The 19669-nt window shown below is 31.5% G+C and overlaps 1 protein-coding gene across 1 annotated transcript in view; it reads left to right on the top strand.

Moving 5' to 3' along the window:
• Window positions 1–5562: 5562 nt before the first annotated feature.
• Window positions 5563–19669, top strand: part of Cralbp (Cellular retinaldehyde binding protein) — a 41352-nt gene continuing 27245 nt past the window's right edge. The window contains exons 1-3 of the mRNA XM_088260862.1: window positions 5563–5708; window positions 13046–13237; window positions 17070–17229. Coding sequence (XP_088116988.1) covers window positions 13051–13237; window positions 17070–17229 — 347 coding nt within the window. The 5' untranslated portion in view covers window positions 5563–5708; window positions 13046–13050. The remainder of the gene's footprint in view (window positions 5709–13045; window positions 13238–17069; window positions 17230–19669) is intronic.

Below are 19669 nucleotides of genomic sequence, written 5' to 3'. Positions count from 1 at the left end.
TCTGAATGGGTCCAAATCTTTGTTCACAAATCAGGGTGTGGTCCATGAAGGAGATATATTTTTCAATGTTGATATCTCAGCATAAATGAAGTCTAGAATATGATATCTCAACATTGAAGTCTGAGTATTCATCAGGCTGGTTTACGTGATCACTTTATACACATGTAACATTCACTATTCCACCTGATGATTGACAACCACACTACTTTTAAATTTGAACTAGCATAATCTTTTATCTAGTGATCACTTAAACCAGCCGATGATGGGTCGTAAGCCAAGACTTGCAGGTTCTTCATCTGTGTTTATTTACTGTTTTTTTTTTTTTATTTAGTGGAGACCTTCATTTTAATTCTGCTAGACTTATTCATCTGATCAGTAATGGTTTTGGACCAGTATTTCTTAAATCGCCTTAAAGATTGATTGAATCAGTTTAAAACCATTTTTTACTATCGTTGTAAACCGTCTTTCCATCTGTAGTTTTACCAATATTCACACACCATATGATCAACTTATTAATATTGTGTTTAAATCACAATGTGTATTTCAAAACTCCTATATTGGAGTTCCCCCTTTTATAAACTTTATTCATTGCGTATCTCACTTTATTCATTGCGTGTGTTGAAATAAAAATAATTGTTCTTAAACCATTGGATAATTTCACCAAATTTTAAAAGAAAAATTTCAACGGGCATTTTATTTTAATAGCGGTATTGTAACTTCACACTCGAAAAAACGTTAGCAATTTTTTTAAATATCCTAAATGTTACGCATTGTATTATATACCTTCTAAATAATTAGAGCGTTTATGTATGTAACTTTATTTTTATGTTTTAACTGTGACACGTACACCTTGTAATTTGAATGTTATTGAACAAGTCTTCTTCTTTTAATCCTTATCCTTACCCAACGATGTAAAAAACACGTCATTGTATAGAAGCGGAGTTATCATTCTTTTAAAAGAAAAACTTCATTTACCTTCCCCTTCCGGTGCTTAAATAAAAACGCGCGTCCCAGTATTTGGTAGTCACTACACAATAAAAAATTAGCGGTTTTAAACCGGAAATATACGGACATTCATAGCTAATCCCCTTAATTAATTATAAATGAAGTAAAAAATTATAATCATTTAGATTTACTTGCTGAAAACATTTTTTTTTAAAAACATCTGGCAACGCTCACGGAACAAGCACAGATCCGATCTTGTCGGAAGCCCAAGAGCTACTGCCGCTAGCCAGAGAAGATTGATCTCTGAGCTCCTCACGCTTGCACAGTGCAAATATGCAAGAGTGAGATGCGAATATAGTGTCGCGATTCCCGCACTGTCTTAACGCGCTGTTTATACGTGAATTCGTTTCCGATATTCACAAAATACCTCCAATGTACCCGGTAAATTCTGATTTTTATTAATATTATATTTTTAATCAATGCGTAAATTTGTTATGAAGGGATGCCTTAAATCTTAGCCTTATAGATATTGATTGTTATTAGAAGCAATTTGTACAAGGTGCACATTACCGGGAAGGGAAGGGTTAATGGATAATTAAACGAGAGTTGAGAGTGAAATTTTAAGGACGCGTTACATCTATTAGACACATTTTGTTACACGAGAGAGAAGAAAGATAAAACATAAGAAAAGGAGAAAGACAGCGACATAAACACAACGATACAAACCGATAGAACAAGATAGTGTAGCGCATGCGTGCGTTGTAGGTTTAAGACGCTTTACATTGTACGTGATGATATTTGTTTTGAATATAAAAAATAAACTTAACGAATCAACAACAAAATCCGGAACTGCGATAGAAACATTTTTTCCCGTCATCTCTAAAATATTGAATTATTTTGTTACATATGTTTTGGTTATCATAAACTATTAATGTCACGTAATATCAAGTAGCGGATATCATGGATCGCGTAGCAACATTTAAAGGCGTTTGTCTACTAAACGTTAGTTAGCGTTTTGGCTTGGGATGGTTTGTGCTTTTTTCCATCTTTCTTCAGATCGGAGCTCTTGATCAACGTAAATTCGAACACGTTGCTCGTAAATTCGATCACGCTTAACTTTCATGGTCGCTTTCATTTTTCAAAACCGGACTGCCGGACGGTAAAATTCCGGGTAGTGGACAAGCGCCCTAACACTTCCAGATGTTTCCATCTTAAAATTTTATGGGTAGATGGGCTCCTAAAATTTTAATATGGAGAAATTGCGAGAAATGTATGACCAATGTATGAGAAAAAAAGTCCGGCTCCGTAGTGTAATGGTCAGCACGCTCGGCTACCGTACCGGAGGTACCGGGTTCGATTCCCAGAGGGGGGGGTCTCTTGTGATTTTTTCAATCTAACATTTATTCAATATTACACTGGACTGGTACCTGAAGCGGAGGGCAAATCACCTTTCCATCATATGTAATCATCAAGATAACACTGCGTTTAGATGATGCAGTGCCCTATGCACCACCGGGTGCGGATAAGGGTTTGAGAGAATTGAAGATGTATGAGAAGATACATGAATGTGGAAGAGACGAAGATTGTTTACAAAGACAGAACGGTGTGGCATTATATTCTCTCTGCCTACTCCTGTGGAGAAGCGGCGTGATGGTTAGTTAGTTAGTTAATTATATAAATGATGCTATTAATTCGATGTATGGGATACCTCATCCGTCGGTCCAAAAATTTTGCCGAGGCTCGCACTATTTTTTTCAACGAGATAATTAATCACACACCTTGTATCAATAACATCGTTAAATGTTCATCATTTATCTTGCAAAGTGGGTTGCCTTGTCATTTTATTTTTTCTATGCTCGCAAAGCTTTTTATTTTATGTTTTTTTTTGTCACTCGAACTAAAGCAGTGTGTACAACACGAGGCAGATCAGCTATTCCTAAACTTTTTGGTCCAGCGCCCCTTTCTTATTTTGTACTTTTCTAAATTTAAACTTGTCATGTCCGCCTCCGTTGTGTAATGGTCAGCACTGTTCTGGTGGTCCCGGGATCGATTCCCAAGGGGGGGGGTCGAATAAATAAAAGTTTTTTTTTCACTCCAATATTTATTTAATATTATATAACCTGAAGCGGAGGGCTGATCACCTTTCCTTCATGTGTTAAACAATGTGTTTATATAATTTATACTTATTATACTTAATATTAACTCTATCCGCACCCCAATGGTGCCCTATGCACCATTGGGATGCGGATAAAGGTTTGAAATAACCATAGCCACAAATATTAACGACTCAAATGCAAAGCTGAAATAAGCATTATCGACAAAATTAGTAAGATTTGGACACGTGGAACGAATGAATGAGGAAAGAACGGTAAAAAATATGAGGCGAATGTATTTGGAAAAAAGAGCAGAGGAAGACCGAGGAAAACTTGGTCTGATCAAGAGTGTCAAATACTTGAAAGCGTGCGAGCTTTACAAATACTCGTATTTAACTAATGTAATTTTTATGCTACAGTTTTTTAAAAACAGTTACAGGCCATTTAGCATCAAGACAGGTTAGTACTAGCAGCGCCATCTGTTGAACATAACAACACACGCAATATTGAACATTGTTTGTGGCGGACAACTGGCTTCAAAATTAAACATTTTAGAAATGTGTTCTTTGCATTTTCTTTCTTTTCCATTTAACCAGACGGAACCACAGAACGCGTGGCCGGGTGCAGCTAGTTCTAAATATAATAATTTGATGGAATGAAGACTTACCAATATTTAATTGTTTAATAATATGTATATCAAAATGAATAGTTGTAGTTTTCTCCATAACACATTTATAATCCTTTTTTTATCAATTGATCCGGTAATAAATTTGTGTTAATACAAGTACGTATCCATTTTTATTTAAATTTCGCTTGGCATATACAAATATTTCTTAAAATACCACTTCAATTTTCACCGTAAAAAGTGTTTAAAAATAATGCAGAATACATCAAACTCGTGTCACTATAGACACTTTTAAAAAATTGTGTCGAATATATCTAATATGACGTAAACTTTATTTAGTTAAAAAAAAGGTTCAAAACCTTGTCCCTTGATATAAAAAAGAATAAGGAAAAACCACATCATTTGACATCTGCAATTTATAGAGCATTTTTTTGTTAATTAATTTTTTGTTAATTAATCTGTAAATTAAATCACCAAAAAATGTAATTAATGAGCACATTATCATTCGTATATTTAAATCTAGGCACATTATATATTTTTTTTTTAAAAAGATGGTGTAAGATTGGTATTCAAATAATATAAAACATTGAATCCAATATTTGAACTGCTTTGACTTTCAAATACAACTATTTTCAAGGTTGAAGATTTGTTGTTATGCAAAGCATATTTTCGGGTAGATATTTATTAAAAACAAGAGTATATCGACCCCGCCCCAGGGAGATAATCTACGCAATTCGAAATTCTAATTAGTGTATAAATTATTTTTTTACATGGACAATGTGATAACATCTCGTACATGTTTGGTGGTGACAATAAAGGGTTGACATTTTCCCCGAGATTCCGTCCGTACGTTTAAGCTGAAAGATTAAAAAAAGGTCGTCGGCTTTCAGATTTGTTTTTGTTTTGTAAAGGTTAATCTTACAATCAAAATCTAGCGATTTAATAATTACCGTATTTTTGAAGCAACTTAATTAATTGGATCGATTTTCCACACATAAAAAAAATGTGGACGAGGTGGGGAAATTTTTGCTTAAATTTTCAAGACTAAAATTTTCTCAGTAACTTAAAAATCTCATAAAAAACAAATGTTCTGTATTTTTTTTTTATCGTGATTGTTTTATTGTTTAAAAAATTGATTTTTTAAAAAAGTCCTGTAATAGGTAATAAATATGTATAAAAATGCACGAGCATTGGAATGCTACGTTGTGTCAAAATTTCTAAGCAATTAGTGAATTACTCTTAGAAATTTTATATTTTAAGCAAGCGAATATTAAAAAATTTAATACTCTCCTTTTCCTTAATATTAAATATTATATTTCTATAAAACAAAGTTAACAATGCTTTTAATATTCAAAATATATTTTTATTACATACAACTGAATATACCATTATTATACATATACATATATATATATATATATATATATATATATATATATATATATATATATATATATATATATATATATATATATATATATATATATATATATATATATATATATATATATATATATATATATATATATATATATATATATATATATATATATATATATATATATATATATATATATATATATATATATATATATATATATATATATATATATATATATATATATATATATATATATAAATATATGTGTGTGTGTGTGTATCACGTATTTGTGACTCCACGAAAAACAATAAACACATAAATTAATTTGGGAAGTAAACATCTCATCACAAAAGCGCCTAAGCTAGCGTTAATATACTACTTTGTATGGAATTCGTAGTGCACAAACGTGATTTTTAACACTTTTAACTTCTGGTATATGCTCGCTAAATATAGTCATTTGCTTGCCTTATGATTTGCACACACGTCCTACAGTGGACCCACCACGCGACTCCCAGATTATTGTATTGAAGATCGGCACTCAGGTACAGATCGCGTCTGAGCGCGGCAATCACTTCAGTTTTAACAGTCGCTTCGAACGGTGGTCCTTCTTGTGCGTCCCCGACAAAGGACGTTGAATCTGAACATCCCCAAAAGACATATATTTGTAAGTAAATATTAATAATATTTATTTTAATTTTATAATTATAGTGACATCTTATAGGTACATTGTAATTATGTATATGTATATGTATAAATGTATATATAAATTTATATATATATATATATATATATATATATATATATATATATATATATATATATATATATATATATATATATATATATATATATATATATAGATATAAGTATGTATTTGGATATAATTTTAGATTGTAGGGTTTATAATGACAATAAAATTACGATTATAAGATTACAACTTTTTTACGAAGAATTTTTATTACGAATGTATAAAGGTTATTATTGTTATTGTTTTTTTCTCCTCTTTCTAATTCCTCTTACATCCTTTTTTATTATAACAATGTATTTTTTTTGTAAGAGCCAAAATCACTATTGCTGATTTCTAAAATTTTTAACAACTCTAAAAAAATTGGCTACAGTCTTCATCATACTTTAAAGTATCGTGGACTTCTGAAAAACATATTTCCATCATCAAGTCTTCCTCAACTTGAATGATATTTACAATAATGGCAGGCGTACTCACAAAGTTGAAAACAGGGGCGTAGGGTCTATATAGGTGTAAATCTTTGTTGAATTTATTTTGCACTTGGCGGGAATCGAACCCATGTCGAGGATAATAATCTATGCAAAAAAATTAAATTGTGTTTTTTATTCTTTTTTTTATACCGTTACTCCCAGTTAAATAAAGTGTTGATATTGTTTAGATTTTTGTTATGTCTGATTAAAAACTGAGAACGCCACTGGTTTAAAATAACTGAAAGAATAAATGTGTTTATGTATGTAATCAGAACACAGTATATATTTTAACTTTGAAAAAAAGTGGTAATGCTGCATTAAATTCATCATATTGATACATTAAAAACGAAGATGTAAGAAAGGAATGTAAGGCTGAACAAGGAATAATTGAAAAGATTAATAAGAGTTCTTTACCGTGGTATCGACATGCGGAGCAAATGGATAACAAGAAAATTACTAAGAAAATATATGAGGATGACCGAAAAAGATACGATCTGATCAATCACAACCTAAAATCTGGTGGTGTCAAAAGTTTTTGTAATCGGAGGGCATGTATGACTAGATGTATGGATGCGAGGAGTGTATGTCAGGACAGAAAAGTGTGGCGTTCCATCCTTTCTGCCTACCCTTATATATATATATATATATATATATATATATATATATATATATATATATATATATATATAAATAATAATAATATAATAATAATAGTTGTTTTGTAATAAAAAAGTAGACCGGGTATTTGAAAAAATGTTTTTTTTTTAAAAATTGCAACATGCCTCACTTGATTTTGCAATTGTATTAATCGAGTTCATTTCCGTTCAATATTTTCAGTTGCAATATAGAGTACTTGGTTTCAATTTAATTCTTTATTGGCCTTTCACGATTACTGATAATGACGTGAACATATTTTTCAAATAATATCGATGCGAATACAGATGGGTAAGATCCGTTCGTTCGTAGCGATCGACATAATGAAAAACATACTAGGTTAGATTAGTAAGGTATTTGGAAGAAGAAGAAGAAGAAGAAGAGGTATTTGGAGTGAATCATGAAAGATTCGTTCAAAAGACCAGATCAACCGTTCGAGCGTTAAACTGATCAACGGCTCAGCGATCGTGAACGAGATTTATTCAAAGTTGAAATCCGGTTACTAGGTCAGTGTGTGTGAACGGATCGTTGCGATTCAGTTACGTTTGCAAACAACCCAGCCCAAATAGTACATGTATATACTAATAAGACATACTATGATAGAGATTTGAGATACTGAGATCCGGGTTGTAATATACCTTTGTACGTACATACAAAAATAATATTGAAGACATATAAAGGATATTTTTACATTCAGCAGTTGAGCAGTAGTCAGGAATAAAAAAAGAGTAAAATATATCAATAATTGCTCTAAGAACTGACTAACGATACTGCACTGGGTTTACAAAACATTTGTATTTACTGGAAAATGTATATGTATAAGTGAAAATCCGCCTAAATTCTTCTTTATATAAAATTTTCGTTTGCAATGTAAATATTAACGTGATTTCTGTGTACGGGATGGTTGCGATATTAAAATTATCACCAAAAACATAAATATATTTTGAAAACACATTTATGGAAATAATAAATATATTAGTAGTTATTTAGAATTTAAGCTGGTGCTAAGCTTAGCAGCAAAAAATAAATTCGCTGACTATCACGATAAATGTACCTTTGATCTTTTCTTTTGTGTTGTGACAAAGTGGGTCGACATCTGCCAGTTTTATTAGTAAGGTGCTTATTATTGTTTGGATACGCGAAAAATATCAACATGCCTTCAGACGACTTAATATTTTTTTGAAAAATGGTTTAAATAATTATTAACATTTAGGTTACTTTGGATTTCGTAATATAAACAAGTTTTATTTATTTTGGGTACATTCGAAACAAGTTTAAATGCGAAAGACTAACTCGTTTTATTTGGCACATTTTTTTCGATTTTATAATAGAAAATTTCATATAATATGCACATACAAAAATGTATAATAACCGGAATTATCTTTTAGTACACATATCTACGCAAATTACATGTTTAAATTTTAATTAATTATCATGAAACATGTATAATAATACATCTATAATACGATATAATTTTTACACATTATATGTATGTAGATGTCTCAACTTGAAATGAATCTATAATTTTCATATTCCAGGGCTTATGACCAATCATTGGCTTACTTAAGCAATAACTTTTTACGGTGTATAACGTTCACCATTATTGAACATCCATAAGGCATCGATTTTAGAATGTTGTGTTTTTACAATTTAATTGACTTAACTTTTTAATAATTATAAGAATTATATTCGTATCTCAGTAGATACTGCCAGATGGAATTGCCAACTGTTGAATATTTTTATTTAATAGTTTTCACCTTCTTGACTGTTTTATTATTTATTTAAAATTTTAGTCTTAAATACAATTTTTATTTATTTGCCATTAATTTGACCTGTTGATTACGAACAATTTTCACAATTTGGTAGAGTAAAATAATAATATAAAAGTATATAATATAAAAGTATATAAAATACATAATAAAAGTATATAATAGTATATAATACCAGTCTGATGATGTCGGTAACGACGAAACCCGGTCGCTGGTCAAATAAAAAAGTGGAAAAGCTAAAAATATTGGTTTTAATCTAATAATAAATTAATATAAAATGTTATAAGTCGTACGAATGACATTTAAAAATACTCATAAATTATGCGTTTCCTATGTAAAATTATATTACCAACAAATATATTACACACATAAAAACGATGTGTTGTTTAAAACGAATTTTAAAACATCTCAATTTTAATATTAAAATATATATTTAAAAAAAAAACAGTAATTTAAATTGTTCAACGCTGTTGAAATCTCGTCACTATTCACGACAATTTGAGTGTGTGATATTTGGGTAGTATGTTTTCTAGGGATGGAAAGATTGATAAGGACATAGAAAGGAGAGTGAATGCTGGGAACAAAGTGAATGGTGCACTGAAATTAGTTTATAGCAAATAAAAACCTATCAGCGGTAGCTAAACTGGAAGTGCACAACGGAGTCCTGGTTCCAACTCTAATGTATGGAATTGAAAAATGGAGTTGGCAAAAGAAGGATGAAAGTAGACTGAATGCAATCGAAATGCGATCTCTCAGAAGAATGTGCGACAAAACGATATATGATAGATGTTCGAATAGTGAAAAATGCAAAGCTGAGATAAGCATTATCGATAAAATTAAGAAAGGTGTGCTGAGATGATTTGGACATGTAGAACGAATGAGTGAGGAAAGAACGGTAAAACAAATTTATGAGGCTAATGTAATTGGAAAAAGGAGCAGAGGAAGACCGAGAAAAACATGGCACGATCAGGTATGCCAAATACTTGAAAGTGGTCAGGTTAGGAGTCGTAATAATCGGCGGGTATGTATGAGGAGATTCATGAACGTGGAAGAGGCGAAGAATGTTTGCAAAGACGGAGTGGTGTAGCGTTCTATTCCTCTGCCTACCCCTGCGGGGAAGCGGCGTGATGGTGAGTTAGTTAACCCACCGTAACGAATGAAAACTGATTTAGGAATTTTAGACAACCTAAAATATGTTACATTTCACGACTTAGAGCTTTCCGGAACCTTCTCACAGTTATGCACTTAATTGCGAAATAATATAAAGTCTGTGGTTTTGCAAGCAAGTGTGGTTAGGTACTTTAATTTTGATTCCAAGTACCTGCCGAGAATCGCAGAGTATCTAGTAGCAGTCATTTCCGCAAAGTCGCAATAGTAACGCGGTAAAGTTAGATTAATCTCATGATATTTTAACAAATTACGTACATTGGTGCATCGTGAAAGGATTGCGATATTCCGAAGCGATTTCCGCAATTGTAATCTAATCTCGTATTACTTTCTTACTAAGCTTTGAGTGACTGAGCCAAACTAACACAGATGGCAGGCCGTACGCGGTGTTTCTCTTTCCTACAATTAGATCATGAGGTGATTTTTATTTGTGAAAAAGCATGGAAACGAAATTAAAAATTAACACCGATTTTTGTTTAAAATCCATTTACAATTGATGTTATATTTTCTCTACGAATGGTCTTTAACAGTCTTCAATGAATTTATTTAAACAGATGAAAGGTTTAAGTATCATTTTTTAAACTACTAAAATCAGATTTATAAGTAACCCTTTTACGTCACCCGTTTTCAATCTATTGTTGTGCCATCATTTTATTTAAAAAAATTAACGTCTTAAAATAGATGAAGAAGAATATGGAAATCACGGCTTGTGATCTATCATTGGCTGGTTAAGTTATCACTTTATTTATACACTTGCAACGTTCACTGTTCTACTCATGATTGATAACCACACACTCAAATTTTGATCTTCTGACCAGACTATTACATCTCATAAGCCTTGTAAATACCCAGACTTTCATAATTTTATTAATTTATTTTGAGATGTCAAAATGTAAAAACTAAGTGGAGGATTCCAGATTTTTGAACTACATTGATTGTCAAAGATTTAATCTAATATTGGCAAGGAATCGAAAAAAAAAACGAAAAAAACTGACTTTTCTTGAACGAACAAATGCATAGATTAAGAACACAATATATGAAATTAAATATGATATAAAATAAAAACATATTTCTTGGATATTTCGGTAAAAGTAACGAAACTGGCTGCGTTCATGTTGATTTTAATCAGATGTGATATAGATCAACGCGATTGAATAGAAAAATTATGGCTTTGAATTGCTTACGGTATTATAAGTAAATGTATATTTTATGCATAGACTTTTCATTACTATATCAAATTTTAACAGTATGTCCTTAAAACCTTAAAAATTATAAGAAATGATTTTTTTTTTTGTTATTTAGGACTTATGAGAAAAATCTTTAAAATACATTTTATAGAATTTTGGAAAAAAACTTATTACTTTAAATAAAAGTTTATTTTGGGTCGTTTTATTTATTTCTTTTGTTGTGTGCTACGAGTCATAAAATCGGTTTTCGCACTCCAGAAAAGATCTTATAAAAGTGAAACACGTTGTATGTATAATATTATACAACGTGTATGTACCTGTGCCATATATCTAAGCACCAAGTAATTGGAAATAACAGTGTTAAATTATCTTGATCTAGGCTAGACCAACATCGCACACGAATATTACCAAAATAAAGTTAAATACGCCGTTTAAAAACGTTACTGCGCAAAATATAATGATAGTTTTATAACGAAATATCCGGCCGAGAGATTCAGGTGACACCATATATTATGTACCTATTATGATTGTTTGTAATGGTGGCATTACTGTAATTTGTTACTTCAATTTCACAATGATAATAATTAAATGCGATTACAAAATGTGCGTGTAGCACCGTAAACATGATTAAAGTGAAACTTCTTAAAAATAAAGAATTGAGAGATTTAAGTAAGAGACAAAGAGATGTAGAACAATACAAAATTTACATAAAGCGTAAAAAAATCACAAAATAGAATGTTAAATATTACTTACACATAGCATGATTCCATCTGTTCATATATAGCATCTGACTCATCGAAAGCAGTTAATTACCAAAAATAAAAATGGTTAAAAACAAAGTTTTATAAAATGTGCCACAAAGTAAGTGTCTACAATAAACGTCCAAGAAATCAAAAGAGTGGTCTTATAAAATTGTTTAATTTTTCGATTTATTTTTAATTTGACATTTAAAAATAATACATTAACAATGCTTTCTGAAATGCGTTTATCTGATAAAGAAAACGTTTAAAATTTCGCAATGCAATGCAATATATGTAGGTAATATGCGGCGGTGTGCGGGGTCAAAATAATGAAACACTTTATGCAATCATTTATTATGAATTGTGTTCTTTCCCTACGATGACGTAACGTATGACAGCCGCTTTCATATCCACAACATTTTGAGTGTGATCAAATACTTTTCACAAATCTGGGTTTGTCCATATAGAAGTTATTTTTAAACATTGACATCTCAACATAGATGAAGAAGAAAATAAATAAAAAGATATCTTTTAAATGAAGCCCATGATGGCTTTATTTAGAGTCGTTGCCAATCATGAGTACAATGGTAAATTTTACACGTAAATATAATGATCACTTAAACTAACCTAAGACAGTTAGTTAGCGCTCTAAACTTAAAAATATATATATATGTCCTTCAAGCCGATGGCTAATTATTTGAGGAGACCTCAACTATTCTTTACAGAAATGATTGTAATGTGTATAAAATATGCAGTGTATAAAGTGATCAATTAAACCAGGCTATGACAGATCATTACCAAGACTTCCATATTCTTCTTCAACTTTGTTTATATCACTCACTCCTTTCAAGTAAAAAAACTAGATTTTTCAGGAGAACGTTTTTAAAGTTTAAAAATATAATACAATGTATTGAAAATAAATATCAAGCCACTTACTGAACTTTTTTCTGTGCAACAGATCTTTTTAGGTAAAACCTGAAGGTTTTTTCTCCATTTGAAAAATATTTAGCATATTAAAAAAATTATTAAACAATACATTTTCTTCAAAACGCCAAAACAACACTTTCTCCCCTGTAGCGGGTAAATATTCAGTTTAAAATATGCCGCTTTTGCTGGGATATAAACATTTTCTGTGCTTTCCGAAAACACGCAAAACTGAAAATGGACGATTTTTGATTTATGACGTTCTTGAAAGGAGTGAGCGATATGTCAAAATTATTTGATATCAGTTATTGTCAGGTTGTGACTGTATTTCGTTCTCCGTTGCAGAAGCGATGGCGACTACCCAGGTCATGATGAGCAGGCTCTCGAGGCAGCTGGAGGGCGGCGGCGTGCCCCGCGAGGAGGTGGCCTCGCTGGCCATGGCCGAGCTCAGGGAGACCGAGGCCGCCAAGGACCACGGTCTGGAGCAGGTCAAGAAGTGGATCGAGAACAACGGGGATATAAGGAACGTTCGCACCGGTGAGTTGTGTGACTGGGAACTTCAGACTGGGCAGACGATCCCTTGCACTCTCAAGGCAAAACATCTATCACCAAAAAAAACTCGAGACGAATAACAATTACAATTAATCCATTATTTTTGGACATCTCAACATAGATGAAGAAGAATATAGAAGTCTGGTCATTTACGGGGCCGGTTTAAGTTATCACTTTACACACGTGTTACATTAACCTCGAAATCCTTTAGTACTCAACCATGATACACTATTTACACACAACGAAGGTTTGATAGTCCCAAGAATTAACAATAAATATGGGAGTCGAACACTGCAATATATCGTTCCGAACATTTTTAATTGTTGCCAACGGAGGTTAGAGGTCAAAATAAAATATGGAACTAAGGCAAAATAAAGGAATGGGTAGATAATCAAGAGTTAATTTTATGAAAATTGTAAAATGTTTATGCTCTTAATTTTTTTCTCTTTTTTGTGTGTATATTAGGTTAGGTTAGGTTAAAATCGTTAAAAACAATAAAAAAAAACCTGTCATAAACTTCACCGACAAGACACACAAGGTGGCTTGGTGGATCTCTGCAAAAAAAGTTCTAAATATGTATTAATTGTGATTTAAATAAATGTATACAAATAAAAAAAAACCTATTCTACCCACGATTGACAACTACGCTACTCAAATTCTTAGAACTTCTATATAACTGCTCAAATTCGAAATATTGTTTTTGAATTCATTAGAATTTCACTAGAGACATCTATGGTGAGATTAAAGAAGCTTTTTATTGAGCAGAAACTCTTTTATTTATTTTATTTCAGCAGTGATCGGGTTTCGTCGTAACCGACATCATCAGACTGGTGATGTCAGTTACGATGAAACCCGGTCACTAGTCAAATAAAATAAATGAAATATAGTTGTTAATGCAGTTCCACCAAGAAATGTTAGTACAAAAATTAAATCTAATTGTAAATTTTCTCCTAATTTTTTGACATCTCAACATGGTGAAGAAGAATATGGATGTCTAGGCATTTACGGGGCTTACGACCGTCATAGGCTGGTTTAAGTGATCACTTTACACACGTGTAACATTCACCAATTCTACCCATAGTTGACAACCACACTACTCAAATTTTTGGAATTTCTATGTATATCATCCAATTTCAAAACATTGTACTTGAATTACCAGAATTGGAGGAGGGAATTGTTGGGACAAAATAATAAAAAAAATTCTCATTTGAAACTCATCAATAGCCTTACATTTATCTTATACGGATGTGTATGGCACATAAAAAACACAAATTACTCGCTACTTGTTTAGTTATTTAAAATGTACTCAGACAGAATAACAAATATAAATAACCCTCATTGTAATGTCCATTAATTTATGGAAATCGTATAATTTGAAGTCCGAATAATCGACGCGACGAACACGCGATGTACGTATAAATATTTCCTTTGTTGACCAAGACATGTTTCTTCACTCGAGCGAGTGTTAATAACTTTGATATTTACACCGTGTTATTTAAATACATCGATGGAGCAAATTACATAAGCAAATATCAGCATAAAGGTACATGCGAACATTATTAATTATTATCGGTAAATGTACTCGGTTAATGAGATGCGCAGTAAAAGTACTCGATCAGACGTAAAAGGGCATGAATTTTATTAAATCTACGAGTATCTAAGTCAGACATGGGCAACCTTTCTTAGGTCCAGGGCCAAATTATCATCCTGTCTCCGAGTCGAAAGCCGGACCAAATTATTTAATATAATATGGTTATACAAAGTTAAATAAAACACAACATTTTGAGTGTGTCCAAATACATCGCAAAATCTGGATTATCTCCAATTATAAGAATTATTTTCATATTATTTTTGACTATTATAAAAGAGTTTCTGTCCAATAAAAAAAGCAACTTTTCATCTCAACAATAGATGTTTCTAGTGAAGTTCTTATGATTCAAGAACAACGTTTCGAAATAGGTTCATATATATATAGAACTTCCAAGAATTTGAAAAGTGTGGTTGTCAATAATGGGTAGCATTAGTGAACGTTACACGTGTGTAAAGTAATCACTTAAACCAACCTATGACGGTCGTCAGCCCCGTAAATGCGCAGACTTCCATATTCTCGTTCTAGTTCATTCTAGTTCTCGTTCATTCTAGTCCATATTCTTCTTCATCTTTGATGAGATGTCAAAAATAACATGTAAATAAAACACACTTATTAAACGACATAACATTTATACAATATAACATATTTCAAAAATATTGTGAAAATTGGCCTTGTACTTGAATTACGAGATTATCAATATTGGCGTTGGTATAGCTTAAGGATAATCGTTTAGAATTTTCGAGGTTTTCATCTGTTATTCTCGTTGGAATTTTGGATGTAGTGTTTCATTCTCAAAAAAAACTGTTCACACGTACGTATATAGCTCACTCCTTTCAACAGCGTCATAAGTATATCAAAAATCGTAAATTTTCAGTTGTGCATGTTTTCAATATTAATATTTACCCACTACAGGGCAGAAAGTGTTGTTTTTGCATTTCGAAGAAAAGTTATTGTTTAATTTATTTTTATTTTTAATATATAACTCTAAATATTTTTTAAATCTAGAAAAAAAACATTCAGGTTTTACTTAAAAAGATCTGTTGCTCATTAAAAAGTTCAATTGATTGATATTTGGCTTGATATTTATTTTGAATACATTTTATTATATTTTTAAACTTTAAAAACGAATTCCTGAAAAATTAAGTTTTTTTTTCAAATATATGACGTTCTTGAAAGGAGTGAGCGATATGTGCTGCCAAAAGAACAAATGATTTGTCTTGGAAATACACATAAAATTGTATTTACTTCTCCGAGATGATTGAGGGCCAGACAAAATAAATGTGGTAAAAATCAATGTTGGAATTTAATTGTAATAAAGTTTTGTTATTTTTAGACAATTAGAGTAGGTCATAAGGTTTATTACGAAATATACAAAGTTTCTTTGACCAAGCGTGGTAAACGTATGTTAGATTTTGATTGATGTATCTCAGAACTATTTAGTTTGTAGATGCCGCACTTACTTGTATGTCGGCAGAATTGTATATTACATGCAATTTAATATGTACAGGTAAACCTCGTTTTGCGCCGGTTTGATTTACGCCGATTCATAAATACGCCATCTACTCAATTCGCTAATTACACATCAGAAAATCCCAAAGAAGAAGAAGGAGGATGAGAAAGAAAATGACGTAAAAACCCTAAAAACGACCGATCTACATCGTATCCTTTCTTCTATAGAAAGGTTAACGTAAAAGCTCTGTGAGTAGACGGGGATTTCAATCGAAGCAAAAATTTGAATAGAAGCTTTACAGCTATCGTTTGCCCTTATGTTATGATTCTGCAAGAAAGGAAGAATAATCAAAGTAATTAATATTTATTTTAAAAAAAAGTTAATTATATGAAGTGATTTTTTACTTTGTAAACGTATTTAAACTTTATTTGTAATACACATTTACAATTTATTTTGAATATACATATAAAGGCTATATGTGACATTGTTCTTAGAATTTTGAACCTAACATTATATCGTCCATTGTGTTTATTTTACGCCGGTCTTTTTTGGATAGAACCTCGACGTAAAACAAGGTATACCTGTATCCGAAAATAATACTGAATGTTTGTATTCTTGTATGGATGTTTGTCCCCTTTAGACTCCTAAACTATTCTTCTACTAAAGCGACCCTACCGAGTATTTCCCACAGCCAGTAGATACCGAATGGTTTTCTCGAATGGTAATGAAAGGTTTTCTCGTCATTCGTTGTGTAACCTCGCTCATCCGACTTTCAGACGAGAAGTTCGTGCTCCGATTCCTGCGGGCCAAGAAGTTCAGTGTGCCGATGACGCAACAGATGATCCTCAAGTGGCTGAAACTACGCAAGACCTTCCCCGACATGTGCAGGGGACTGGACTGCCTGCAGGACAACGTCAGGCAGATCATCGACGACGGGTGAGGACATTTAAACAATCTTTATTACGAATAATCAGGGCGTGCATTGAATATAGGCAGAAAAGCAGAGCCTATCCTAATTCACCCGCGTAACATATAGAAACGCAACCAGTACCTGCCCTACCTTACTAAGTAGTGCCTAACTTACCTTACTACCTACCTCTACTGCCTACCCTAGTAAGTAGTACCTAGCTTACCTTACAACCTAGCTTTACTTCCTACCCTAATTAATTCTGTGTACACGCCACTGCCTGCTATATAAAACTAGAATATAACTTTATAATATATATAGACTGCTTTAAACAATTCTGTTTACAATTGTAGTTAGTTATTTCGCTAAGTGTAACGAAACTGGGTAGCGTTTACATTAATTTTAAGCACATGAGATACCGATTGACTTCTTTAAACAATTTTCCCTCATCTTTCTCAAAAGACATTTAGAAGAACACCAAAGAATTTATGGATACTGTAGAAAGAAAATTTGATTCGTAGGCATGTCCTAGGTGACGTTGCTTTTGACAGAAGGATCTACAACCTAAGGACGAGGAGAGCTTGCCCTAATAGTCCACAAATGCGATAAATTGGGATAGAGCCAGGAAGAAGCGTGGGTGGGTTTGTTAAAAGAAGATGTAGTTTTATTTGTCGCCGATGTATTTAGAGCACCATTTATTCCATTTTCTGCAATCACTATTTTCTCGATATCTATCATATATCCACTTTTCCATCCCATGAGAGCATGCTTCCTGGATATAAAAATTCTTGAACATCTATTTTATTAATAGATTTGGCGTTTAATTTGTAGAACTTTATATTAATTTATATATTAAATGTTGAAATCAAACATCGATTTTTTTAAACTACCAAATTGTATTTTACTGTTAAAACACTTAAAAAATTATATTCATGACAATTGTTTCGCCTTGTTATGGCATTTTCAAACGTATGTTGGCAGTTTTATTTTCTCATTTTTCCTTTAAAATGCCATAGCAACGCGAAACAGTTGTCAAAAATAAAAAAAAGTGTTTTTTAACAATAAAATACAATTTAGTAGACTCAGTGTTTGATTTTATCACTTAATATATAAATTACAGTAATCCATTAGTCACTTATCTAAATACAGGTAATTCGATTAAGTGCGCTTCTCAATTTCATATAAATATTTTTCATTCGTCTATAAAGAAAACATTTGAAACGAGTAAGTGCTTACTCAAACACTTAACATGACATAGGTAGATAGATCCTCTATTCAATCGTCGAAGCGAAAAAAAACATGTTCGCATTATTTGAGACAATACTAGTAGTTGTCCTCCGAAATATACCTTAAAAAGACTGAAGATTTCCGCATTTTTTAAATTTATTCACTGAAATGTAGGGAACAAGTATTTTAACAAAATCTAAAATATTTCAAATACAATTAAATAGGCGTTTGTATTTGAACGCACTTGAATCGATATAGTACGCGTGTAAGTAAATATTAGTTTTGACATGTCGGCTGTAAAATTTCCGTACGAAAATCGATATATTGTCGTACATCGCTTGGTTCGGTTGGTGATCCCATCGAAATATCGGAGTGTTTGAATACCGATTTGACTACGATTTAAGCAATGTACGTAGATTTATTTATTGATTTGGCTTTTAATTTGTAGAACTCCATTTTAATTTATGCATGAATTTTTTAATCAAACACTGATTTTTTGAGTCTACCAAGTTGTATTTTATTAAAAAAACACATAAAAATTAATATTGTGACAATTTTTTTCGCCTTGTTATGGCATGTTCAAAGAAGTATGAAGATCAAATGGACTGACGGTCCTAGCTATACAATTCTAGGTACTTAAGTGATAGTTTAAACATGTGCGGTAATAATTTATGGGAGACAACAATGAACTAAATACAATTGTTGGTAATATTATTTTTAACAATTTATACATGTAGATATAATTGAATTATAAATTATTATTTTATCAATAACGCAATGACAATTCGGCTGTCCAAACTTAAAACACAGTAAGGGACATTTTTTGTTATACGTTTTTTTTGCATTTTTGGACTAAGTAGATTCTACTTAGTTCAAAAATGCAAAAAAAACGTCCTACAAAAAATTGTCCCTTACTGTGTTTTAAGTTTGGACAGCCGAATTGTCACAGTATGAATTTTTATGTGTTTTTTTTTAATAAAATATAACTTGGTACACTCAAAAAATCTGTGTTTGACTTAAAAATTAATACATACATAGATTCAACTCAAAACCACTCCTAGACTTTTATTTCTTATGACTTTGGCATTTTAAATTTTGACTTGATGCGTTTTTATTTATTAATTTCATCTTACACATAGAATTTTCAATTAACAATATTGTATCATCAGTGGGTTTTCTCAAGAGATTTTACAAGACTTACTAACTAAGCATCACGCCGCTTCGCGTGATAGAGAGAATAGA

This window comes from Brachycentrus maculatus, unplaced genomic scaffold (assembly GCF_059751285.1).
Source record: "Brachycentrus maculatus isolate JH-2025_06_01 unplaced genomic scaffold, ASM5975128v1 h1tg000144l, whole genome shotgun sequence".
Taxonomy (NCBI): domain Eukaryota; kingdom Metazoa; phylum Arthropoda; class Insecta; order Trichoptera; family Brachycentridae; genus Brachycentrus; species Brachycentrus maculatus.
This window is presented reverse-complemented; position numbering and strand designations above follow the sequence as displayed.